This window comes from Mesoplodon bidens (genome assembly GCF_964165515.1).
Source record: "Mesoplodon bidens genome assembly, chromosome: 11".
In the NCBI taxonomy this organism is placed as follows: Eukaryota; Metazoa; Chordata; class Mammalia; order Artiodactyla; family Ziphiidae; genus Mesoplodon; species Mesoplodon bidens.
The window spans coordinates 6115625-6142329 of NC_138167.1; the positions used below are offsets into that span (position 1 = coordinate 6115625).

The 26705-nt window shown below is 51.4% G+C and overlaps 1 protein-coding gene across 14 annotated transcripts in view; it reads left to right on the top strand.

The window, feature by feature from the left end:
• The window catches only part of CLSTN3 (calsyntenin 3), a 48759-nt gene extending 32872 nt beyond the window's left edge, over window positions 1–15887 (top strand). For all 14 annotated transcript variants that reach the window (XM_081248416.1, XM_081248425.1, XM_081248422.1 and 11 more), the window contains 8 exons: window positions 229–386; window positions 518–666; window positions 6316–6542; window positions 6841–7011; window positions 8183–8328; window positions 8565–8700; window positions 14086–14288; window positions 14396–15887. In XM_081248416.1, coding sequence (XP_081104542.1) covers window positions 229–386; window positions 518–666; window positions 6316–6542; window positions 6841–7011; window positions 8183–8328; window positions 8565–8700; window positions 14086–14288; window positions 14396–14536 — 1331 coding nt within the window. In that variant the 3' untranslated portion in view covers window positions 14537–15887. The remainder of the gene's footprint in view (window positions 1–228; window positions 387–517; window positions 667–6315; window positions 6543–6840; window positions 7012–8182; window positions 8329–8564; window positions 8701–14085; window positions 14289–14395) is intronic.
• The last annotated feature ends 10818 nt before the right edge of the window (window positions 15888–26705 follow it).

Consider the following 26705-nt stretch of genomic DNA (forward strand, 5'->3'; position numbering starts at 1 on the left):
TGGCTTCTATTTTTCGCCCTCCGCACCCCCCCCCCGGTTTTATCCTGTCTTCTCGCTCTGCCTTGTCCCATCTTCCCTTCGCCTCCCTTGCCGCTCATCCATCTTTTCTTCTTTTGGCTTCCACCTGGCTCCTTCCCGTCTTCCTTCTCCAGCCTGCTGCTCTTTCTCTCAGCCCCCTCTCCTTGTGTCTCGTCTCACCCCTGGTCCGCCCCTGTGTTCCTGCCCTAGGAGACCCCTTGCCGATCCACCACTACTTCCACGGCTACCTGGCTGGTTTCAGCGTGCGCTCAGGTCGCCTGGAGAGCCGTGAGGTCATCGAGTGCCTCTATGCATGTCGGGAGGGGCTGGACTATAGGGATTTCGAGAGCCTGGGCAAAGGCATGAAGGTATCGCCCCTTCCTCTAGCCCCCTCCCTCCAGGCATGCCCCCTGACCCCGCCCTTCCCCACCCCCACCTCTGCTCCCTTCCTCTCCCGCCTCTGGTCCTGCTCTCAGCCCTGTCTGTGTCTGGGGCCCAGGTCCACGTGAACCCCTCGCAGTCCCTGCTCACCCTGGAGGGGGATGATGTGGAGACCTTCAACCATGCCCTGCAGCATGTGGCTTACATGAACACTCTGCGCTTTGCCACGCCCGGCGTCAGACCCCTGCGCCTCACCACTGCCGTCAGGTGAGTGTTGGGTGGGCGGGCAAGTCACGGGACAGAGCCAGACAGTGTCAGGACTCCTTGGCCTTAGGCACCACCGACGGCTAGGCACACCTCCCTCGTTTTAGGGATGAAAAACTGACCTTCCCAATTGACACAGCAATGCTGGGAGAAGAGTCTGGACCAGACTCAGATTTTCCAATAAAGAGTCATGACTCTTCCCACTGAAGCACACCTCCAGGATTTGGGGGGTTTTAATCTCTGTGTCTCTGTGCTGATATGTAAAGTGGGACGGAAGAGGGTACTGGATTGGGAGCCAGGAGACCTGACACATTCTGACTCAGTACTAATTCTCTGGATGACCTTGGGCAAAGACCTCTAGTTGCTTGATTCATCAAGCTCTTGCAAGATCAAACAGGATGATCTAAGTCTGGGGATTGACAGCCTATGGCCCCAGGATCAAATCTGGCCTGCTGCTCATTTGCATATTATTTATGGAAATGAGCTGCTTTCACCCTATGATGGCAGGGCTGAGTAGCTGGGACAGAGACTGGTACAAAAGGTCGAAAATATTTACTGTCTGGCCCTTCATAGAAAAAGTTTGCTGACTTTTGAGTTCTAAGTGAAGGATTCTGAATTCTTTAAATGAAAAATTGTGCATTACTTCAAGGTTTAAGTATATTAGGTATTTAAAAATACAGATTGAGAGGTCATGAAAGCATAACAGTTATGGACACAGAGTCTTTAAAATAAATTTATTTATTTATTTTTGGCCGCATTGGGTCTTCGTTGCTGTGCGCGGGTTTTCTCTAGTTGTGGCGAGTGGGGGCTACTCTTTATTGCGGTGCGCGGGCTTCTCATTGCAGTGGCTTCTCTTGTTGTGGAGCACGGGCTCTAGGCACGCAGGCTTCAGTAGTTGTGGTGCGCGGGCTTCAGTAGTTGTGGCACGCGGGCTCAGTAGCTGTAGCTCGTGGGCTCTAGAGCACAGGCTCAGTAGTTGGGGTACACGGGCTTAGTTGTTCTGCGGCTTGTGGGATCTTCCCAGACCAGGGCTCGAACACGTGTCCCGGGCATTGGCAGGCGGATTCTTAACCACTCCGCCACCAGGGAAACCCCTTACTAGCTTCTTAGCAGTGAGAAAATGCCCTAGAGCAGGGATAACAATAGAATCTAACTCATGGAAATGTTGTGAGGGTAAATGATAGAATCCAGATCCAATGCCCAGCAAAGTGCCTGTTCTGTCAACACTGGCTATTATTATACAAAGGCATTTTCACCCCGTATTATGTTTATGGGGCAGTTTTTAGGAGCTACTGCCATCCAGTGGTGGATGACATACTGTAAGGGTCAGGATTCCTGTGTTCCCTTCTCCCCTGCTCGGCCTCAGTCTCTCCAAAAGCTGTCTGAAGAGAAACATCTCTGACTTGTCCCTGTCCTGGCATGGGTGGGTTTGGAGAGGCGAGGGCTCTGAGCCCTGGACAGTGACTGGGCCTGATTGTCAGGCCTCCCAGAGCTTTGGAAGGCAGGGGCAGGGCTTTGGGGAACTGGGCTGCTGGTCCATGGTGTGGTCCTGGTGGGGAGCTGAAGGCCACGGCAGATGAGGTCACGTGGGTGCAGATCTGCGCTGAGGATGCGCCCCACCGTGTTCTAGTCAGAACTCTAGCTGTTAGAGGGCTCTCACCCAGCTACGAAGATATGAAGGGCTTCATCCCTCAGGGACCAAGGAATGGCCTCATTCCCTTCGTAGGCTCAGGAGCCACGTCAGAGGGAGAGCTCTGTCTTCTTGGTTAGGGTGGAGCTCTGCATGGGGCAACCCCACAAGGGGGGAGTTGACACCCTCTTTGTTGACTGGCTTATCTGAATTCCTCCAACCTCTTTCCTGCCCAGGGAAGAGGCTTATCCAAGGACTGGGAACCTGACGTTGGTCCTTCAGTCGAGGGAAGGGGCCTTTTTCCTTTATGAGGTTAAGAAGGAGAGAAGTCTCATTTCTCCACTTTAGGGCTACCATGTGTTAGTGCTGCCCTAACACTTCCTTGAGGTTGAAGGAGAAAATATAGAGGTGTGTGTGTGTGTGTGTGTGTGTGTGAGAAACAGGGAGAGACAGATACCCAGCGGCACCTTCCTTCCAGTGATGCATATCCTTGCCCTGGTCCATGTGGCTTCCCTAGCTTCCAGTGTTCAGTGCTTGGACCTCTCTCTGTCCATTTAAAGCCAGATTTATGCAGCCATTCAGTCAATGCAGGTTTCCCCTAAGTTTTTTTTTTTTTTTTTTTTTTTTTTTAACCTTTTGGATTCTTGGGAAGCTCATCTGGCTACCACACCTTTTTCTCTAGCTTTGTTCTCTTTCCCTAACTCTTGAATTTCTTCCTGCTTGTTGTAACCTCCCTCTAGAAGCTCTGCCAGCACCTCAGATAAACGAGCTAAAGCTTAATAATGAACTTCGATGCCTGAACTAGCCCCTCCCCCTGAATTCTCTGCTTCTGTAATGGGGTCTCTGTCCTCGCAGTTACCCCGGCTTGCAGCTTCTGAATCGCCTTTGATTCCTCCGTCTGTATCCTCCACACCCCATCGGTTACCAGGTCACCTAGATCCCGCTCTGTGCCCATGTCTGGCATCCGTCTCCTCTTTTCCCATCTCCAGCAGCACTCATTACCTCTCATCTGGCCTATTGCTCTAGCCTCCTAACTAGTGGACGATGTCTAGTATTCTAACTTCAGTTCAGTTTCTACCCAGAGGCTAGGTTAGTGATCTGGAATCAGAATGTCCATCCTCACACTTCCCTGCTGAAGAAGACATCCACGGTTCCCTCCTGCCCACTGCACAAAACTTGCGCTCAAAGCCCGTGACCGTCTGGCCCAGCGTTTCCTGCCTCACGTTCCTCTACCCCCCTTCGTGTATTCCTCACCCTCCACTCTAGGGTCAACTTTCTGCCCTCCTCCAAAGGCTAGCTCACTTGCTACTTCTCTTGATTATTCCTACCCTCCCTTGTCAAGCGCCCCACTCCCATCCTAGCCAGAAACAACCTCTCCCACTCTGAACTCTCGTGGGTTTGTGTTTGTTCCATTCATGTGATGGTGACCATGTTGGCTCTTGTTTTAAGGTTTGCGTGCCATTTCTAATCTCTTGACCAGTTCATTAGTGTCCTTTGGGTCTGGACCAGCCCCCTAGTACCTTTTGGGTCCCCTTTGGATCACCCATCACAGTGGGAGTGTCTGTTGGTGTCTGTGTTTCCAGAGTTAGCTGGGGTTGTTTTCCAAGAGGCTTTGATCCGGGTCTCGCTGGACGACTGTGCAGACTGTCTCAGGCCCTGCTCTTTATGGCACAGGAGCTCAGCAAACTGTGGGTTTGGTACCTTCAAGGGCTCTGCGTTCATGGTATCCGCTGAGGTTACACCTTCTCCCTCTGGCTACAGTAGTCAAGCTGGGCCTGCTCGGTAATACGTGTGATAGTCCTCTCAACAAAATCATTTCTGTTAGCCCAGGTGTATGCATCATAGGCCCTGCTCTGGAATTACCACCTCCCCTGTGAAGACTGCTTGTTCAAGGGGCACCTCCTTTTTTTTTGGCTGTGCCGTGCACCTTGCAGGATCTTAGTTCCTTGACCAGGGATTGAACCTGGGTCCAGGGCAGTGAAAGCGCCACGTCCTAACCACTGGACCACCAGGGACTTCCAAGGGGGCACTTGTTTACAAATAAATTGGACTAATGCAAACCCACATGGTGGCTGTGGTTTAGTGGAAGAGTCATGGACTTGGAATGAGAAGAATGGTTTCAAGCCTGGCCCGGGACACATATTTCTTATGTGGCCAAGATGCTTGACCCGAGAGCTTTGGTTTCTTATCCCTATTGCAACAGCAGCCAAAGAAGGTTAAATGAAAGAATGTGGACAAAGTGCTTCACAAAGCAGCAAGCACTCTGAGAATTATTGACTGGCTGGAGGCAATCCTGGGAGCGTGTTCCCCGAGCTGCTGTGCTATTGTTGGTTTGAGCTGGCTCAGTCCTCTAGGGAGGGTTTGTCTGGCACCAGGATCAGTGAGGCTTCATGGGATGGTAGATGCAGGTCCAAGATGGTCAGATTAGCTCACCTACTGAAATGTGTTTCTCTGATACTGGAGGGGATGAATTGAAGACACTCCAAGCAGGAGGACATCCTTTTTTTTTTTTTTTTTAATTCACGTATAGTTGGTTTACAGTGTTGTTGTAATTTCTGCTGTACAGCATGATTCAGTTATACATATATATATGTTCTTTTTTAATATTCTTTTCCATTATGATTTATCATAGGACGTTGAATATAGTTCCCTGTACTATACAGTAGGACCTTGTTGTTTATCCATTCTATGTATAAAAGCTTACATCTGCTCACCCCAGCCTCCCACTCCATCCCTCTCCCAACCCCCTCCCCCTTGGGGACCACCAGTCTGTGCTCTATGTCCGTGATTCTGTTTCTGTTTCATAGATAGGTTCGTGTCATATTTTAGATTTCACATATAAGTGATATCATATGATATTTGTCTTTCTCTTTCTGACTTATTTCACTTAGTAGGATAATCTCTAGTTGCATCCATGTTGCTGCAAATGGCATTATTTTGTTCTTTTTGATGGCTGAGTAATATTCCATTGTTTATATGTACCACATCTTCTTTATCCATTCATCTGTCAATGGAGAGTTAGGTTGCTTCCATGTCTTGGCTATTGTGAATAATGCTGCTATGAGCATAGGGATGTATGAATCTTTTTGAATTATAGTTTTGAGGGCATCCTTTGATATGCTCCCCACCCCCACCCCACTTTTGTTGTTGAATATTTTTTCTTTTTTTTTTTTTTTCGGTACACGGGCCTCTCACTGTTGTGGCCTTTCCCGTTGTGGAGCACAGGCTCCGGACGCACAGGCCCAGCGGCCATGGCTCACGGGCCCAGCCACTCCACGGCACGTGGGATCTTCCCAGACCGGGGCACGAACCCATGTCCCCTGCATCGGCAGGTGGACTCTCAACCACTGCGCCACCAGGGAAGCCCTGTTGAATACTTTTTTTTTTTTTTTTTTCCGGTACGCGGGCCTCTCACTGTTGTGGCCTCTCCCGTTGCGGAGCACAGGCTCTGGACGCACAGGCCCAGCGGCCATGGCTCATGGGCCCAGCCACTCCGCGGCATGTGGGATCTTCCCGGACCGGGGCACGAACCTGTGTCCCCTGCATCGGCAGGTGGTCTCTCAACCACTGCGCCACCAGGGAAGCCCTGTTGAATATTTTTTGACACGTATCTACCGGATAGTGTACTGAACACACTTTTTTTTTTTTAACATCTTGGGTGAAGAACTATGTATGTATATATATTTCTGTAAGTTCAGTTTGTAAAATACTGTTTGATAGATGTTCCATGGTCTTGGGGTGGGGCGTTGGTGATGTCATCATCCCCAAAGGTCAGGGTTGCCTAACCTTCTGCCGCTGGCCCTTCCCTGCAGTGTTATCCTCCCTGGAAAGGGTATCTCCCCCTCCAGCTTTGCTATGGGGGTGATGGTCGTGCAGAGACACTATCCCCCTTTCTTTCCCTTTCCCTCCCTGACACGGGGTGCTCTCTGTGGAGGTGGAGGCCCAGAGTGGTGGTCAGAATGTAGATTATAAGGGAGGGGGTGATGGGGTCACAGGCTGCCTCTCTCCCTCTTCTCATATAGGTGCTTCAGTGAAGAATCCTGTGTCTCCATCCCCGACGTGGAGGGCTACGTGGTGGTGCTCCAGCCTGATGCCCCTCAGATCCTGCTGAGTGGCACTGCTCATTTTGCCCTCCCAGCTGTGGACTTCGAGGGACCCGAAGGGGTCCCTTTGTTCCCTGATCTTCAAATCACTTGCTCCATTTCTCACCAGGTGGAGGCCAAAAAGGATGAGAGTTGGCAGGGCACAGGTGAGGCTGACCTCAAGGAGTGATAGTGTCCAGAGAAGGGGTCCGTGTCTGGAACCAGAGTGAAGGAAAAGATCTGGGGCTGGCCATGAGAGCGACCTCACCCCTCATTCACGTTTCTAGAACCCCTGTCAGGAACGAGAGCCAGTGGGAGACCCCCGGGTGTCAGAAGGTTGATGGGTAGTGACGTTGTTGACAGTGATGCTGGTAGCTCTCAGGGGATGACCCCGGAAGGGGAGGAAGCGTGGCCACGAGGTGGGCCCTTCAGCTCTGACCCAGCTCCTGACTGCCTCCCGTCCAGTGACAGACACACGCATGTCGGATGAGATCGTGCACAACCTGGATGGCTGTGAGATTTCTCTGGTGGGGGATGACCTGGACCCCGAGCGGGAAAGCCTGCTCTTGGACGTGGCGTCCTTGCAGCAGCGAGGCTTGGAGCTCACCAACACGTCTGCCTACCTCACCATTGCCGGTCAGTGGGGCCCGAGAACCTGTCCTCTTTCCTTGGGTGCGCCCCTCCCCGTGGTCAAGTCTCTGGGAAACTCAGAGGGTCCTCCTTCCAGGCTCAGGGATGTGGCCAAGTGCCCCCTTGCACCTTCCCTGCCTGGAATGCCCTCTGGCTTCCAGACTGTCCCTAGAGGTGGTGGCTGGGGTTTAGGCTCTGATGGTTCTTGCCCAGCTTCTCTCCAGCCCAGCTCACCTCCGCTTTGGTCTCCACTCTTCTTTGGCTCAGTCTCTGAGTAGCTTTCTTTTTTTTAAAGTTATTTATTTATTTTGGCTGTGTTGGGTCTTCATTGTTGCTGCGCGCGGGCTTTCTCTAGTTGTGGCGAGCCGGGGCTACTCTTCGTTGCGGTGTGCCGGCTTCTCACTGCGGTGGCTTCTCTTGTTGTGGAGCACAGGTTCTAGAGCACGGGCTGTAGGCACGCGGGCTTTGGTAGCTGTGGCTCGTGGGCTCAGTAGCTGTGGCTCGCGGGCTCTAGAGCGCAGGCTCAGTAGTTGTGGCGCACGGGCTTAGTTGCTCTGCGGCATGTGGGATCTTCCTGGACCAGGGATCGAAGCGTGTCCCCTGCATTGGGAGGCAGATTCTTAACTACTGTGCCACCAGGGAAGTCCTCTGAGTAGCTTTCTAATCCTCTAGCCATTTGGTACTCGCCCTTTTCTCTGTCTTGCGTCTCACTAATCTCATGGACACAGCATAGCTTTAAGTCAAGTGCTCATCTCTTAATGTCTGGTGGTAATGACTTTTTGGTAGCTTCCCAGGGAAGCCTCCTCCTCTCTGAAGGACCCTCCATCAGGGAGAGTAGACGATGAGGCGGTCAGTCCCTTCCTGTTTCCGTTCCCTTCCAGAGCCTCACCGAGAACTTCTCCGTTTCCCCCCGCTGCCACCTCCCTCTGTCCTGCAGGGTGTTCCTATTTCCTTCTCTCCATCCCTCCTCCCAGCTCTCAGAGGAGGGCGGAGGCAGAAATGGAGCCTCGGTTACTCTATCCCAGTCAGTCGGAGCTGGTGGGGATGCAGGGGAGCGTCTCTCCATCTGAGAACTCGGGTCGCACCCCTGTTGAGGGGTGGCAGCTGGTGGGAGTCTGGGAGAGAGACTCCAGGCCTCTTGGCTGGCTCCTGCCCTGAGCTGCCTCCTGGTCGCCAGGGGTGGAGGGCATCACTGTGTATGAAGAGATCCTGAGGCTGGCTCGTTACCGGCTGCGACGCGGGGCTGCCCTCTATGCCAGGAAGTTCCGGCTTTCCTGCTCAGAAATGAACGGGCGTTACTCCAGCAATGAATTCGTCGTGGAGGTACCCAGAGTCCCCTTCCTTCCACAGCCAACTCTGTTGGCGAGGAGCCAGGGTCGGGTGGACTGAACCTGCTGGTGCGTGGGGATGGAAATTGCAGCCCAGGGGACTCCTGGCCCCGGCGGTGGCTGGAGAAGAAGGGGAAGCTGGGGGGCAGCGTGGGGGAGAGCTGGGCCCTCGGGGGGTGGAGGAGGGGCGGGGAGAAGCGAGCGTGCCCACTGAGCCCACCCTCGCCCCAGGTCAGCGTCCTGCACAGCGTGAACCGGGTCACTCACCCCAGCCACATGCTCAGCTCCCAGCAGTTCCTGCACCGAGGTCACCAGCCCCCGCCTGAGATGGCTGGACACAGTCTGGCCAGCTCCCACCGGAACTCCAGTACGTAAGACTGCGTGGGTCCAGCCGGGTGGGTGGGTGGAGGGAGTGGGTGGGCACAAGGCATCCTCCCCGCCACCACTGGGCCGTGGGGGTGGGGGTGGGGGGAGGAAGGGGGTGGAGCCATGGATTCTGTTTCCTGTGGAACTTGACTTAGTTGACGGCTGTGATCCAATCCCTTTATCCCCCAGATCATTCACTTTGCCTAGTGGAGAGTCCGAGCCTTGGGTCATCACAGGGGCACTCATGCCTGGGATCGTGGTCAGTGTGGGTTTAGCCTTTGTTGTTCCTGCTGCCCTCTCCCAACAATATCAAGTTAGCCCTGGACCTAGGGGTCCTCAACAGTGAAGCTACCAAGTATGTATTAAGCACCTACTGTGTACTAGCACTGTCCACAATACAATTAAGAATACAAAATTTATAGGATAGATACAGTTCCTATCCTCAAGGAGAAAGTTGGTGCTATTGCATGTGTAATTATGTGCTATCCATAAAGTCATAAGACTGTTTCTAAAACAAAATGTGCAAACACGCCAAGTATTACATCCAGCTGGAGCGCTGCCTCTCAAAGCAATCTCATTCCCTGGCCATGACTGTTTACTAACGATGCAATTTTTAATCCACAATTTAAGAGTTACTTAATTATAGAAAAACTAGAAACTATAAGTATAAAGAAGAAAAGTCAGCCATAATTCCACCACAATTGACCATTGTTAATACGGTGTTATTATGTGCCAGCTTTTGTCTGTGCCTGTTTTTTTTTTCTTTTAACAAACTTGGGATCGAACTATTTTGTAACCTAATATTTACACCTAATATTCTAAAATGAGTCTTCTCCCCCATTGTTAAAACTGCAATGATTCTGATGTTGCTGGAAGTGATTTTTGGAATCTCTTTTTAGAATTGCTTTCAAAGTCATTTTATGAGATGCATTTATTTTTGTTCCTCTTGGTACACACCTTGCTTTTGGCCCAGTTCAGTATTACCCAACTTCAGCATCCACTTTTGTCAGAGTTGGCTCTGGATAGCATTCTGTGTTTGTAAACATAAAACCAACTCTCAAAGGGCAGAGATTTGTCACTTTTTAAAAAAGTCAAGAGGCGTATCTCAGGCTCTGAAGGCAATTCCCTAAAGAGTTCCAAAAATGCTCTCTTGGAAGGTCATGGTCACTGAACCCTACCCTGAAAGGACACTCGCTCATCAGCCGTGTAATTGGAAGAATAATGAACACATCGGTGTGCCAGGCACCCTGCCTGTGGGCTTTATACCTATTAACCCTGTGAATCATTACAGACAACAGATGGAATAAGTACTAGAATTATCCCCTCTAAAGGCAAAGAAATGGAGGCCCAGAGAGGTTAAGTACCTTATCCAAGGTCACACAGCTAAAACATGGTGGAGCCAGGATTCGAATCCAGGCAGCAGGATTCCAGAGCCCGTGCTCTAACCATTGCGCTCTATACCATCCATTTATGTTTGATGCTTTAAAAAAAAAAAGTCTCGTTACTTTATAGGTGCACCTAATTTGGGGGAGCTCCTTAGGGCTTCCCAGTATATCTTTGACAGAGGCTAGCTCCCTGGTATCCCCGGAATTCAGTCGGTTTTCCTCTCCTTGGGCAGTGGCCACCACTGCACTGTCTCTTGTGTTTCCCTTTCCCTGGGACTGGCTCCCTTCATCCTTGCTCTCTCTGAAAACAACTGCAGACGCCTTTTTAAGTGTTCTTCCTGTGATTCCTACAGCAAAGCAGATGGATATAGGTGTGAGAAGGGAGTATAAGGCGTAACCAAGTTGCAAAGGTTCTAGGAAGCTTCACACGATCTTTAGAGGTGTGTGAGTGAACTAAACCTGTTTTTGTTAAATAGGCTTTTGGGGCCATAACTCTCTAGCTCTTCCTCCAGTTCTTTCCTTGGGAATTATCCCACTCAGCCTCTTCGGGGTTGGATACTGAGTTCTGCCACTCAGGTTAGGCTCAAGGCGCATCCAGGTTGGCATTGCTGCTGGGCTCGGTAAGACTCTCATCCTTGTTTTCTCTGCTTGCTCTGAGATCCCAGCTGAGAGCGGCAGCCTGCTTTTGCCTTTTCCCCTGATTTTGGCCAGAGTAGGACACAGGGTTCATAGTTCACCTGAGGGCCTTGGTGATTGACACCTCCTCAGCTTATCAGGAGATCCATTTCATCAAACCTGTTCTATGTACCCTTCCTGACTCTTCAAGGTGTTCTCTCCCTTTCCCCTCCCTCCCAGCCCCAAGAGTGGATTTACTGGATTGTGGTTTTGCAATTTCAAATTACTCTGACCATGCAAAAGAGTAAAAGATAGAATTCCCTCCAAAGAGACAGGGGCTTCATTTCTCTGAAGCTCCTAAGTGCACGAGGAAAGAGAGATCAGTGTGAACCAGGACAGTGAGCCAGGGAAGGTCCGGTGGTGCATTCAAACCTTGAGCTTGGACCTTGAAGGGTAGAAGGGTAGATGGAAGTGAGGGAGAATGAGGGTGGGTGAGAACTGAGGGTGGGTGGGTGGTATGGGGAGTTGTGTTTAGGGAGAATGAGGCTGTCTGAGAAGGGTAAGATGAGCAATGAAGACATTTATCCAGTCTTCCCAAACGTTGATGCACATCACAGTCGCCTGGGGAACAGTAAAAACGCTTGGTGCCTAGGCCATACCCAAACCAGTTCAATCAGAAGGTCTGGGGTCGGGAGCCAGGTATCAGGGGGTTTTAAAGATCCGCAGGTGATTCCAACGTGCAGCCAAGTTTGGAACCGTTTCCTGGTTTGTTACCTACATGTATCTGAGGCTTTGCGGAAAGGCCTGCAGTGCAATAGGATACAAATAGAAAATGAAATTGGAAGTGAGGAGGAAAGGACAATGAGGAAAGAAGACGATGAAGCCAAGGAATAAGTCAGTTCATAAAATACCTGCTGTGAGATGCTGCGACGTTGCTAGAATGGCCAGAATTTGGACTCTGAGCTTCCTTGTAGCTGAAGCAGAAGGAAAGCTGAGCAGTTAGGAAAGTCCTATGATGGGACCAACCAGTGCTTCAGGAGAAGCCCGGGGACCCAGAGCAGAAGGATGTTTCTCTCTAGGCTCTTCAGAAAGGGGGCTCCATGTGGAGCTGTGGACAGGGCTTCAACCCTATCTCACAATCACACGGAGCCAGGAGTTTCACACGGGCCACTGGCTAAAACTAAAACACCCCTTCGTATTGTCCTTGGAGGTCATTCAAGGCCAGAATCAACTGCTTGGGTCTAATGTAGAAAGAAAGGTTGATGGTACTTCCTAAACTCTTGATTTTTGTCTAATGTAATGTAATGTAACTAATGTAAAAATCCTCCCATCTCCCTGGCCTCCTGGCTGATTAGAAACTAATTAACCATACTTGTCTGCCTGCAGATAGAGAGTCTGCATTTTGTCTTTCTTGTGGTCATTTCTTATTCTTGGCAGTCAACTTGTCACTTCCTTCACCAGGCCAGGGGCTCAGAGGAACAAATGCATTTGATTAAGGCACAAAACAGAAGCTTTGGCTTGTCGTCACTGTGCCCCTAGAGCAAGTTCACCTGCTATGGCCTCCACCCTGAGGAGGGGTTTCTACTCCTTCTAGAGCCTGGGCTTAGCTACAGGGGCATTCTGCTGGTGAGGTCACTGCCCTCGGAGCTTGCCCACTGACACGGAGACCCGGGAGGGGCTGTTGCCTACAGAGGAGCAGAAAGGGCAACTCTTCCTCCCCCGCCTCTTCCCCCATCCCCAGACAGTGCAGAAATTCTCATCCAGCCAGCCCTGTCTCTCCCCGGAGCCGGTGCCCGGGAGCCCACCTGGCCTGCTCAGCAGACTCAGCTCTCGTTGGCCCCAGGTGGGCTATGGGTCAGGTCAGGCTGGGGACCGACCTGGCAGAGCATCATCAGGGCGGCCTCGGAGCTGTGAGGCTAGTATGGCTGCTCAGGCAGGGGGTGCGCCCACACCTGGTTGGCTCTGGAGCGCATGGCAGCGTGTGTGTGCTGCCGGAGGATGGGTGTGCCACAGGGCTGGGGAGCTCCTGTGCTGTGTGCTTCCCTGCGCTCTGCTCTGTCTTTCAAAGTGTGAGTCTTAGAGGCTGTGGGTAAATTTGTGTGCGTGTGTGCGTGTGTGTGTGTGTGTGTGACGCATGCATTAATAGTCCCTCAGTAACGGGACTGCCCAGGGTCCCGTGAGGCTGTGGGCCTCATGCAGCCTCTGTGGTTAGTAAGCTGCTGTGCCTACACGGCAGGCAGGGGTGCGCACCCATGTGCCGTGCAGTGGCCCAGCTGCCCCTGGGGGCCGTGTGTGTGTGTGTGTACAGGAGGTGGGCAAGGCTGTGCTCACGACTGTTGGCCCTGTGGCCCTCAGGGCCCAGGTCTGTGGCGTTTACGCCTTCCTGCAGGGGGTGTCCTGGTCTGCCCAGCTGGCGGGGAGCTGGGTAGCACTGCACGTGTGGCTCTCCTTTGCCTTGGTAGAGACCCTCAGGCGCGTCCCTTCGATGCTGCCGTGTGAGCAGGTCTCCAGGTGGCTGGTGTGGGCAGTTGTGCAGGCCGGCAGAGGCCCGGTGCAGGTGCGGAGCATGGTGAGCCCGGTCCAGCTGGGCGCCCACACACTCTTCCCGGGCGCGTACCTGCGCCTGCACGTCTGCTTTGCTGCCATCAGCTCTAAGGTCCGAGTGAGGGTCCACGCGCCCTTCTGCGTCTCACTGCCCTTCAGAGTCCACACCCCCGAGCCTGTGTGGCTGCAGGCCCAGAGGCTTGACAGGGCCGAGGGGGAGGTGGGTGTACCCCGAGGGGAGCAGGGGCCCCAGGTGTCCAGGAGGCTCGAGCCCGCAAGGAGATGGGAGGCGTCACGGAGCAGGGGTGAGCTCTGTCCAGGTGGGTGCGTGAAGGGGCTGCTCTCTGTGCCCTGGACCTGTCCCCAGCTTGGGTGCCAGGCCGCGCTTGCAGCTTGCTTCTCCTCTTACGATGCAGGAGAACATTCTCTCCTCTTGCACGGTCAAGCCTGTGTGGCCGCCTCTCTCCTTTCCCCGCTGGGCTCTGGGCACCTCCTTCCTGGACTACGTGGTCCCTAGGGAAGGCACAGGCAGGAGGACCCGGCAGGGCCCAGGCCTTGCCCTCTGTGCGCTGAGAACAGGGCTGCTCCGGCCAGCGTTGGGCTGGGAGCCCTTCTCCTCCCCTGCCCTTACCTGCTTTGCAGATCTCCCTCCCTCAGGCTCTCTGTCCCTCCCCATCTCTGCCCGTCCCGGGGGGAGCTCTACTTTTCCTCCAGCTTCTGCAGGGCAGACCCCTCTTCTGGGCCGTCATGGACCTGCCTTCTGCTCGGGGACTGCCTCTGCCCAGGTCCCCGACTCCGCCCCTGAGCGGAGTCTGCTCAGGTGCGCCTGGCTCTCCCCGCAGTGGTCCCGAGCGCGGCGACCCTCATCATCGTGGTGTGCGTGGGCTTCCTGGTGCTCATGGTCGTCCTGGGCCTCGTGCGCATCCACTCGCTGCACCGCCGCGTCTCGGGGGCCGGCGGGCCCCCGGGGGCCTCCAGTGACCCCAAGGATCCCGACCTCTTCTGGGATGACTCAGCTCTCACCATTATCGTGAACCCCATGGAGGTGCGCGGGGTGGGGGAAAGGGGGTGTCGGCAGCGTCGGGGCGCAGCTGGGGCGCACTCCCAGCGTGCGGACTCCCGCTGAGCTCGCCCTCTCCCTGCCTCCCCCAGTCCTACCAGAGCCGGCAGGCCTCCATGGCGGGCGCTGCGGGCAGCCAGCAGGAGGACGAGGACAGCAGCGACTCCGAGGCAGCCGACTCGCCCAGCAGCGACGAGAGACGCATCATCGAGACCCCCCCTCACCGCTACTAAGGCCTCCACCCCTCCCCAGACAGAGAGAGGATTCCGCCCTGGTGAGACAGACACGCCCCCGAAGAGAGAGGAGGACACGCTGAGAGAAGAGAGACCCAGAGGGAGCAGCTCCTGGAAGAGTCATCCTTTAATCTCAGAACCCCGTGGCCCTACCGGAGCCCGCCCCCTCCCCCTCTCCCCCAGCCCACCCCCCTCCGAGCCTCTGGGTTCCTCCTCCCCCCGGGTGGCAGACCTTGGCTGGCAGCCGGCCCCTTCGCTCACCCCTGTCTGTCTCTCCCCACGCCGGCCACGCGCTGTATGGGTTGTAGGCGGGACTGAAGGAAACCCTGTACCCTTCCCTTGCCTACTCTCCTGTCCACGGAGCCCCCCACCAGACCCCCAGCCGGGCCTCCCCTGTTCTCTTAGGAGCCCACCTCTCTCCATTTCCTTCTGGGGATCCCTGCTTCTCCTCTTGGCCCCCCTCCCTCCTCCCCTTGCCTGAGGTCCTACAGCCCCTGCCCTTCCTACAGGACCCGGCTGTGGCTGGCTTGTAGGGGCCCCGGGTGTATTATATATAATGTATATTTTTTCATGTCGTCGTGAGCGCACCCCCTGCGTTCCGTGTGCAGCTCACAGCCTCGTGTGCGTGTGGCATCGTCACGTCTTGGGGTTAGGGTAGGGATGGGTGTGCTGAGGAAGGGGACACACCCTAGGGTTTTCAAATAAAACAACCAGAAAAAAGCTCGGTGAGCTGCCTCTGGCCTGGCTGATCCCCGGTGGGCGCTGTGCGGGTGGCAGCTCTGGGGTCTCGGGCCCCTTCGGCCTCTGAGCTGAAGTAAGGGGCAGGGCTGGTTGTTTCCCACTGTCTTCTTCCCTCAGCACCTGTGGGAAGAGTATAGACAACTGAGGGAATGCCGCAGACGCTGGGGCTTTGTGGGGGACGTTGTCAACCCTTCCCCATCCCTTGGAATTTTCAGCCTGGGGTTCCGGGGCGCCCTGCCCGGGGAGTCTAGGGAGAGAGTGCAGACAGCCCTGCTATTTTTTTTTTTTTTTATAAATCTATTTATTTATTTTTGTCTGCGTTGGGTCTTCGTTACTGCGCACGGGCTTTCTCTAGATGCAGCGAGCAGGGGCTACTCTTTGTTGCGGTGCGTGGGCTTCTCATTGCAGTGGCTTCTCGTTGCGGAGCACAGGCTCTCGGCATGCGGGCTTCAGTAGTTGTGGCACACGGGCTCAGTAGTTGTGGCTCGCAGGCTCTAGAGCGCAGACTCAGTAGTTGTGGCGCACGGGCCTAGTTGCTCCGCAGCATGTGGGATCTTCCTGGACCAGGGCTCGAACCCGTGTCCCCTGCACTGGCAGGTGGTTTCTTAACCACTGCGCCACCAGGGAAGCCGAACCCTGCTGTTTGTAATAAGAGAGAACGGGCTCTGAGACACGTCCCTCAGGCTGTAAGGGGCAGAAACCAGATGGGGTTATTTCAGAAGAGTGTGCTGTAGGGGAGCATCCTTCCTGTGCTGTCCCGGCCCCAGGAAAGACTAGGGATCCAGGTCTTAATTCCTTTCTGTGGGATGGGGGTTTGAGTATCAGTAATGTTTCCCCTACTTCTCTGTGGTTCTCACGGACACAGTGGGGTGGGAGTGGAGCTTACTGACCTGCTGCGTGCACCACCTGTGCCTGGTCTTACTTCTGGCAGGCGCCCATTCTTCCCCCTGGCTTCAGCCACCAGCCATGTGTTGATGTCCATACTTAATCTCCCACCCAGACCTCCCACCCAACTACTATTGGCAGTTCCCCTAGGACATCCTGTGCCTAAACGCAGCCTTGTCCCGGATTCTGCTCTCTTCTGTTACCTGTCCCTTTCACCTTTCTCCCAGTTACCTAAGCAGAAACCTGGGAGCCAGTCTGGATTTCTCCCTCTCCGTTAACCTCATGTCCAAATGATGACTAAACCTTCTCATTTTTACCCCTTAAAATCTCTCACACGTGTCTTTTCTTTCTCTTCCCCTACTGCTGCCGCTGCCTTGATCACGCCGTCTTCGATGCATGCCTGGTCTATTGCAGGAGCCTCTCCCCTGCCTGCTAACTCTTCTCCTTTTGCCTCCCATGTTTTGCTCCACTCCACCCGGCTCTGGGTCCGAGTGACTTTTATAAAGTGCAGCTCTCCTTCTAGAACCTTCCCTACTTCCATATCATTGCCAGGGTCAAGTCCCGACACCTTGAGAGGCCCCTCAACCCCCCTCCCTCCCTCCCCGCCCCTCTCTGCCACCACCCCTGCACACCTGGGTGTCAGTCACACAAACCACTACTTGTCTTACTCCTTCTCGCCTCTGTCTTTGCACGTCCCGTTCCCTCTGTCTAGCGTGGCCTTTCCCCCCGTGTGCCTAGCAATCTTCTCCTTATCACTGAAGACCTGGTTCCAGCGTTGCCTCTTCCAGGAAGTCTTCTGTGCTCTGGCACCTCTTCACGCCTCCATCACAGCACTCCTTACGACATGGTGGTGCGCGTCTGTCTCCACCACCAGATTCGCTGTATTCTCAGAACTCACACAGGGCCTGGCATGCAGTAGGGGCTCCATAAATGATGAATGAGGTGACGTGTGTAGCTCTCAGACTGATTATAAGAGAAAAGAGGTATTGGTAGGAGGGGAGAATGGCGCTGCCCTGATGGCCCTCTGGCCCGGGGGGGCCAGTGCACAGAGGACAGCGGTGGCCCAGCAGGTGCCTGCAGCAGCCTCTCCTGGAGGGGCCCCCGCAGAGGCCAAGGTCCTGTTTCCATGTCTGTGGCAATAACACGTGGGGGGCAGCCCTGCCTGTTCTACCTGGAGTTACTCAGAGGCTCAGAGTGATGGCTCAGCGGGCAGAGCCTCAGCACTAATGGGGTGTGAGAGAGAGCTTTTAATTTATGGTCCTAAATTTCAGGCCTCCCACCCTTACCGTCCCCTCTAGTCCTCAGGCACCCCGGGCCTCGGGGACCACAGCTTCCCATGAAGGGGAGCCAAAGCTAAGTGTTTGCCCTTGGAGCCCCTACACCGTGGCTGAGACTCGGGAGCTGGGGTCTTCATTCAAGTTCAAGCCCCAGCTCTCGGGTGCGGGAGAGGGCGAGCTTGCAGGGCCCTCTGTCACTCTCTTGAGTACACACGTATCGGCAGCACAGAGTCCGTCTCTTAGCACCTGCCCAGCTCCCAGCCTTCCTGGATCATCTGTCTCTGGGACCAAGCGGGGGTTTCTTCTGAAATGCGCCGTTCTGCATTCATTTTCCAGACACTCTCCAGGGTCAGAACCACCGAGCACTGACTGTGTCTTATAGGTGTAACGTTTCCTGTCCCTTTTTTTTTGGTTGAAGCGTGAGGCATGCAGAACTTCCCTGATCAGGGATTGAACCCATGCCTCCTGCAGTGGAAGCACAGAGTCTTTACCACTGGACAACCAGGGAAGTCCCTTCTGTCCGTCCTTTTCACCGTCAGTGTTGACACTCCAGATGCCAGCCCATGGTTGCCAGCCCCTCCCTACATGACAGCTGGGTGGTCGTGTCGTGATGGGGGTCAGTGTCCGCGGGAGTGTGGGTGCCTGGAGAAGACTTGGAAGCCCTTGTGCCCCCGCAGCCACACATGCCCCAAATTACTGCTCTTGCTTGTGGGCCCACCCTCCTCTCTCACTGTCTCTGTCTCACACACACGCACACACACACACGTACACACCACACACTGGAAATAGGCATCAGGAATGAGGCAAGATGCCAACCCCCATCGTGCAGAGAAAGGGCAGCAGGCAGGAGTCCAAATGGGTTTTTATTTTGTTGCTCAAGATCTGGAAAGTTCTTCCCCAACGTCCCTCACAACGTCCCTGGGGCTCTCCCCAACGCCAGAGCCCCAGGATGCCAGGCCTTGGGCAGGGTTTCCAATTTCCCTATTCCCATTTCATTTGAAACAGCAAACATCTCCTTTGGCCTCACTCAAGTCTTTTCTTTTGCACTGTAAGGCTGTTTTCCTCTGCAGTCCACTCTCTGCAGTGAAAATTAACGAGCTTCCTGAAAAGTGCGTGATGGAGAAACTAGGCCTTGGGAGAAGCCGGGCTGTAGAGGCGGAGACGGTAACCAAGCGCTCAAGATCCATAGGCGTTCTGCTTCCTGTTACCAGACTGGAGACCTGAAAGCTCACCTTTGTGTCTTCCGGGCGGGTGGGCGGACACACACACACAGACGCGCTCACACACCACGGCTCTGCCCACTTCAGGAGTCCACCACCCTGCAACCTTCAGGCTGATGTGCCATCAGCAACAATCCTGAAACTCGCATTTCCCCAGCCGCCAGCCCCTGCCCTGGGGGCGGGGAAGATCTCGTATTCCCCTTAGATTTTAATCTCCACCTTGGCCCCCAAGGTATGTCCCCTGGGCCCCCTCAGGGCTCCTCTGGACTGCGTTGATGGGTGAAATCCGCAGACCCTGGGATGTCCCCGGGTGTCTGTAGAATGAACTGAGATTGCATCCACAGTCTTCCTCGGTGCGCTGTGGGTTCTGGGGTCCTGGACCTTGCCTCCCTGCGAGTCCTCCCCACCCAGCGTCCTGCCGAGGCTTCCCTCACAGGGCGCCCCCTCCCGGAGAGACGAGGAACAGGAGGAAGGGAGACGGTGTGGAAGGAGATCTGCGAGTCCGGGGCGGGCGGGGGCCTCTGACCCACGCGGGGAGCTGGCACGCTTATTTTCACAGCGCTGGTGTCACGGCATCGCCTGCGGCACCACGCTGTCGCTCCCTAAAATACCCCCGTCCTACAGGAAAAGGACAGATGAGGGTTTAAATTTAGCAACAGTGGGTGGGGCATGGGGACTCTGGGATGCGGTGGAGCTGGATTTGTCAGAAACGGAATTGGAACCCCATGATGCCTCAGCTGACTTAAACAAAGACACACGTGAGAGTTGCGAGTGAAGTTTTATTTGGGGGCAAAATGAGGACTGCAGTCGGGGAGACAGCGTTTCAGGTACCTCTGAAAAACTGCTCCGGGGAGGCGAGGGGGGGAGCCAGGATATATAGGAGTTTTGCGACAAAGAGCAGGTAATTGGGAACGTCAAAAGATTATTGTTAAATAAAGAAAACCAGACATCTCAAGTTAAGGAATTTAGCACTTTTCTATGGATGGGAAGATGCAAGAGCCTGGGCTCACTGAAATCATTCCTTTAATAGGCACCTTAGCTCTCTGGGGCCCGTATTTTCACACCCTGAGTTTCCTCAGGGCTCACCAGCTCACGCTGGAGGGCTGCAATCATTGGTGGCTGTGACATCCTTTGTTTGTTGATATGGCAGGAAATATTCCATTTGTACCTATTCCGTTCCACTTATAAATATTCCATTTATCACCTCGACCAGGATTCTAATCCACAGGATAAAGGAACATCCGCCCCGAATATCCATTCTCAAAGACCTGACCCAAATGTCTGAAGTTCTCATCCCCACTCTGCAGCCCCTCCCCTATCCCCATGAGATGTGGTCTTTTCCCTTAAACAGGTGGCTTGGGATTATCCTGCCCTTTCTCTATTGGCTGCGGAGAGGCTGTCCAAGGGCCAAAGCAGCAGTTGAGAAAAGCCCCGATTTTCAGTTAGGCCGCTGAAGGGAGAGGAGCCTTTCTGCGCTCCGGGGCGCCACAGAGAGGGAGAATAAGTCCAAAGGGCACAGAACGGTGAACAGAGGGTGATACAATTTGCAGACGACCACAGAGCGAAGCCCCAGGGTACCAGGCCCAGGTGAGTTAGCTGCTCTGCTGCCTTGTCCCCCCACAGGCCACCAGGCCACCTCAAGGCCCTTCTCTTCCTATACCATCTTGCTGCTTGGAGGAAATCCCACAGCACAGAGGGCGCCTCCTACTGTGAGGTGGTGGGGAGGAGGGAGGAGGGGTCCAGGAGGCCTTTGCTATCAGTTCTGCCTGCGTTCAAATCCCAGCACTCAGCGTTCGGCCTTGGGCTTTAGCTTCTCTAAGTGTTGGCTCACCAGGTATCAAAAGGAATTGTTTACTCCAAGGCTTGAGTGAGGCTTCAGTAAGATAACTTTTTCTGAAGCAACTCAGAATCGGCTTGTTATATGTGAGCTATCATTATCATTGATTACTGGGAGATTGACAGAGCCAACCCTAGCCTGGTGACAAAGTCTCAGGGATGGCAGGATCCCTAAAGCTCCTTCTCCCTGAAGCCCAGGCAGCACAGGCTTGTGGTTTTGAGCACATGCTTTGGAGCCAGACATGCCTGGGTTTTTCTTTACCTTGGCAGCTTACAGAAGCTTATTGGGGCTAATGCCCATAGGAGATTGGCTATTTTTATAGTTACCAGGCTGATTGAGACAAGCACAGGTTATTTTGTTAATAAGTGGGGGCCTTACCAACAGGAGCTGCTAGGGTCTGTCGTGCTCTGAACGTGGGTTGGAAAAGAATTTTCAGATATAAGGCAGAATGTAAAGAAGATAGAGTTTATTAGAGGGAAGTGTCGCAGCCAGAACAGCGGGCTGACTTCCTAGCGGTCTGGGAGGGTCGAGCCCGAACATATGCTATTGATCAGTTTTTACAGCCAGAAAACAAAGGAATGGTCCGAGGTGAAAATTTCATTTACTGATTGGCCGAGGCACATATACCTTCCTTCTACAGGTGAGAGTGGGACAGGGCAGATGCTTTTCCTTACTTGGGACAGGTCCCGTCGCCCAGGTGGGCGTCGCCCAGGTGGGCTCAGGAATTTCGTAACCATGGCAACGTGGTGGGAGGGCGGGTAAGAGTCCGGTAGGGGGTGTAACAGCTGAAACATTTTCAGGAAGGGTCGTCCTTTGTCCTTGAAGCACCACTGTCCTTGGAGCACCACAGGGTCTTGGTAACAAGAGCTCATAGGCTTTCGGGTGCCGATTTCATGGGCAAAGGTGACCTGGCACTACAGGTAAGGCAAAAATAGAGGTTAGTTCACCAAATATATGGTCTTTTGCTCTTACCTCAAAATATTAGCTACAAAGGCTTTCCAGGTAAGGCACTGGTGGATGGAATAACTTTTTGTTCTGCCATGTTTTTCAGCCAGATTTTTAGGCTGACACTCAAACCTCAAAAGGAGCTGAGTTTCACTCCTGAGCATGTGTCCGTGAACTCTGTGTAGGCCCAAGTAGGCCATGCGTGAGCAGCCTCTACCTGTCCTTGTGAACTGTGTCAGGGACAAGGGAAGGAAGTGTGAAAGGCCAGCCTCTCAGATCCTTAGGCTTATCCACAAGCTCCCAGGACTTACCGACAACCATCTCAAGGTGGCTCTGGAATTGTAACCTTTATAATCCTTTAGTCAATTATACAATCCTTGGCCAAGAATTTGAATTTTAGACTGTGGTTTTAGCTAGCAAGAGTGGTATATTTTTTCCAGTGAAGAGATCAAAAGGAGTGAAGATCCCTTATTTAATAGCGGATGTATCATTTTCCTGTGAAGATAGAGAAAAAATTGAACTTACTGCAAACCCAAGGGCTCAACAGGGTAATTCAGAAGGCCAGTGTCTGGAACATTCTGATTCTAACAAGCATGTTTGTTCAAGGAATCAAGAAAGAACTGCTTAAAAACAACAACAACAAAATAACAACATGAAGTTTGGTCTTTCTTCTGGAATAAAAGAGGTGAAAATTGAAGGAAAAATACAAGGCTGATTAAGCTGGAGGAAGAAGTAGATTTCACTGGAAGAAAGGTCTATGGTCTTTGAAGACAGGCTAGATACATGTGGAAGGAGTGCAAGGTCTGGGAGGCCAGGCAGATATGAAAGGGAAAAGCAGGTTTATGTGGGTCTGATGACACTTAATTAGAGGCTTAGAAAAGAGAGGTCATCGACAAGGCTAGAGGATCAGGTAAGAAAGAAAAATACAAAAGGACTTAATAAGTGAAGGAAATTTGCTGACATCTAGGTGGGGATACAGTAGCAGAACATCTACCCAAGACGGGATAAGGTACAATGCAACAGATGCCCTGCTCATGTGAATTGTGAGCCCGTGAGCCCATGAGCCACAACTACTGAGCCCATGTGCTGCAACTACTGAAGCCTGCGTGTCTAGAGCCTGTGCTCTGCAGCAAGAGAAGCCACCACAAAGAGAAGCCTGCACACCGCAACAAAGAGTAGCCCCTGCTCGCCACAGCTAGAGAAAGCCCATGTGAAGCAACGAAGACCCAGCACAGCCAAAAATAAATAAGTAAAATAAATAAATTTATTTTTTAAAATCTATATGAATTTAAGTTAAACTTTGTTGTTTCCAACTTGAAATATCTGTTGATTTTAGAGTTATGATTTTTAGTCGAAAGCTTATAAACAGTATTAGAACATTCAAGAGAAATCAAACAGCAGAACATGGTAAATAAAGTAATTAGACTTACAAGAGTTGCTTATGTTATAAGAAAGATTTTGTGAGTATTTTATTAATTTTTTTTATTATTTTTTTTGCGGTACGTGGGCCTCTCACTGTTGTGGCCTCTCCCATTGCGCAGCACAGGCTCCGGACACGCAGGCTCAGTGGCCATGGCTCACGGGCCCAGCCGCTCCGCGGCATGTGGGATCTTCCCGGACCGGGGCACAAACCTGTGTCCCCTGCATCTGCAGGCGGACTCTCAACCACTGCGCCACCAGGGAAGCCCTGTGAGTATTTTAAATACAACCTTGTCAGGCAACTGAAGTACATGAGGGGGAAAAATCAGATATATTAAGTGTATGAATATGGTGTAAAACAGTTACGGAAATTTTACCAACTTTGTAGATTAGACTAATTGCTAAGGAAATTTAAATCTGTTCAAGTTGAGTTAAACATCAATCAAAGAACAAGTGGAAGTAATTTTTAAAAATGTAGTACATCTATAAATAGAATTTCAGGATTTGTAACTTGAATTTCAAGGTTTAAGCAAAACCATGCTTTATACTTACAATTTTAATAAATTAAATATTAATTTAAACCCCAGGTAACTGGAAATAGTCTTTTCTATGCGCATCAGACATCGCGAATATTCACAATGATGGAGTGTTTGTGGAGCTGGTATCAGTTGTTGGATCAGAAAGAGTGATGGGATCTAAAGAAATCTGAGATGGCGAAGGCATGGCCCAGACAAGACAGGGGGTGCCAAGAGGGATCTCCTGTCCAGGACACAACCAAGAGGAATAGAGAGTTCTCCCAAAGAGAATTTAACAGGTAAGACAGGTCCAACATGTTTTTCTAAAGTCATTTTTCATTTACAGGTTAAGGAAGATTTCAATGGCTCCAAGTATTCAAGTAATTTTAACAAAAATCTCATCAATCTCGATGTTTATAGTAGTGATGATTTTTTCCCTGAATTATCAAAAATGACTGATGCCCATGTTGCAGCAAAAATAGAAATGAGACTTTTCTGATAAACAAGGAAAAGAAGGAAACAATGAACCGTCTGGGGGAAACAATGTAAACAGGCCTGAAAGAGTTAATTCATCTTGGTCATTCTTTAGCTGTTACTACTAACAGACACTCGTAGCTAGACTTGTCCTTCACCAAGCTGATTACTCTCTGACTCCATACAAATTACCCTTTGCACCTGGCATTTCTTCTCCCCCTACACTCCCTTGTAGCACTCTTCATTTCAGGAAGAAGGTCACGGGCCGATAGCTTTAGGGACACCAGACCGGGTTGCTGAGCCACCTGATGCCAGCTTTGGCCATGAGTTTGCAGAAGAAAAGAAATGCAAGACCTTCACCACTTTTGATCCTTATCACATACCCCGGACTGAGAGCCCCATGTATAAATTCTTCCCTGATCCCCCTAGGAGGGTGGCACAGTTCTTGAGGCATTAACCTACTGTGTCTTCCCTTTGCCTGGCAAAGAAAATAAAAAGCCTCTCTATTTCTTATGTTCCAGTCCTCTGTTTCCGTATTTTTATTCAGCATCGATGCATAGGGAACCAGATTTGGCAACACCCATACATTATAACAGAAGTCTCTCTGCGATAAGAGGTAGCACTTAAATCTAAGGTTTGTACAAAAAGCTGAGTTTCAGTCTGGTGGCGGGTCTTTATTACAGCTCAGATTTTTCCAACTGGGGCAATTCCACAGAGAGGCTTCTCAATGATAGTGTAATGATTCTAAGTATGGAGCCTGGAGTCAGCTGTAGTAGAGTCCATAAGGGAACAACTAAAAACTGGAAGATTGAAACAGCTCCAACAACTTCTGTGTTGGAAAATCCTTTCTATGGAGTTTAATATCATAGTCTTTGGTATAGCCTGACACTGGTGACCAGAAGGGTGGATGTTGCAGAGATCGCCAGCTACTCACCAAACCTTAGTCCAGCCCATTCTGGGCATTAGTCTAAACTACATTTCTCAGGTTCCTTCTCTATTAAGGTGGCCGAAAGGCTGAGCCAGTGGAACGTGAGCATTACACCACATCAGCCTCCTGATTGGAAAATCCCTTCAACAGAGTTTAATTTCAGAGTCACTGGCATAGCCTGACCCTGAAACCAATATTTCTTCTATTATTCATTTTCTCTAGTTACTTCTAAGTCTTTACTATGGGCTTTGGCTGCATAGTCACACAATCTCTCACCAGCCGTCCTGAAGTCCACAAAATTTTGAAAACCAAAAGTGTTTTTAATTAATCTGATGCCAAAATCCATCCTGCCCTGAACAGGTGAAACTGTTTATAGACTTTATCTCAAAGTAAATATTCATATTTTTTCAGAAGAAGTATTAGTGTGCTTGATTCTAGGGGGCTGCCCCAGACCTGGCTGGGGAAGGTACGTAATCCATATACACTGTTGTAATGCATATACTATATTTACCTCAGTAAGATCCCCAGAGTTCTGGATACTGAAACATAACTGGTCCCAAAAGTTTAAGATGAGGGAATACGGACCTGAGCAAATATGGGTTTGGATTGTATAATGCATTGTTCCAGATTCTGGGAACATTAGTTTGCTTGGGACAATGACTTTTTTTTTTTTTTTCGGTACATGGGCCTCTCACTGCTGTGGCCTCTCCCGTTGCGGAGCACAGGCTCCGGACGCGCAGGCTCAGCGGCCATGGCTCACGGGCCCAGCCGCTCCGCGGCATGTGGGATCTTCCCCGACCAGGGCACGAACCCGTGTCCCCTGAGTCAGCAGGCGGACTCTCAACGACTGCGCCACCAGGGAAGCCCTGTTTTTGTTTTTTGTTTTTTCCTTCTGTCTTCTTCTTCTTCTTCTTCTTCTTTTTTTTTTTTTTTTGGTCTAATTTTTCTCCGTTGTTCAGATCGGGTAATTTCTATTGTCCTATCTTCCAGTTCACGGATTTTTTTCCCTCTATCCTATCCATTCTACCTTTGAGCTCATCACTGAGCTTTTAATTTAGTTATTGCATTTTTCAGTTCTAGAGTTTTCATTTGGTTCTTCTTGATAGCTTCTATCTGTTTGCTGAGGTTCTCTATGTCATTTGTTTCACTGGGTTTGTAATTGCTTCTTGAAGCATAGTTATCATGGCTACCTGAAAATAATTCTAATATCTCTATCATCTTGGTGTTGGCATCTATTGGTTGACATTTAAAAAATATTTTTATTTTATATTGGAGCATAGTTGATTAACAATGTTGCGTTAGTTCCAGGTGTACAGCAAAGTGATTCAGTTATACGTATACATGTATCTATTCTTTTTAAAATTCCTTTCCCATTTAGGTTATTACAGAATACTGAGCAGAGTTCCCTGTGCTATATAGTAGGTCCTTGTGGGTTCTCTATTTTAAATATAGTTGTGTGTACGTGTTGATCCCAGACTCCTAGTTTATCCCACCTTTTCCCTTTGGTAACCATAAGTTTTTTTTCTAAGTCTTTGAGTTTGTTTTGTAAATAAGTTCAGAGGCATCATTTTAAAAAAAATTCCACATATAAGCAATATCATATGATATTTGTCTTTCTCTGTCTGACTTACTTCACTTAGTATGATAATCTCCAGGTCCATCCCTGTTGCTGCAAATGGCATTATTTCATTCTTTTTAATGGCTGAGTAATATTCCATTGTATGTACCACATCTTCTTTATCCATTCATCTGTCGATGGACATTTAGGTTGCTTCCATTTCTTGGCTATTGTAAACAGTGCTGCAATGAACATGTATCCTTTCGAACCAAGGTTTTCTCCTGATATATGCCCAGGAGTGGGATTGCTGGATAATAGGGTAGCTCCACTTTTAGTTTTTTTAAGGAACCTCCATACTGTTCTCCCTAGT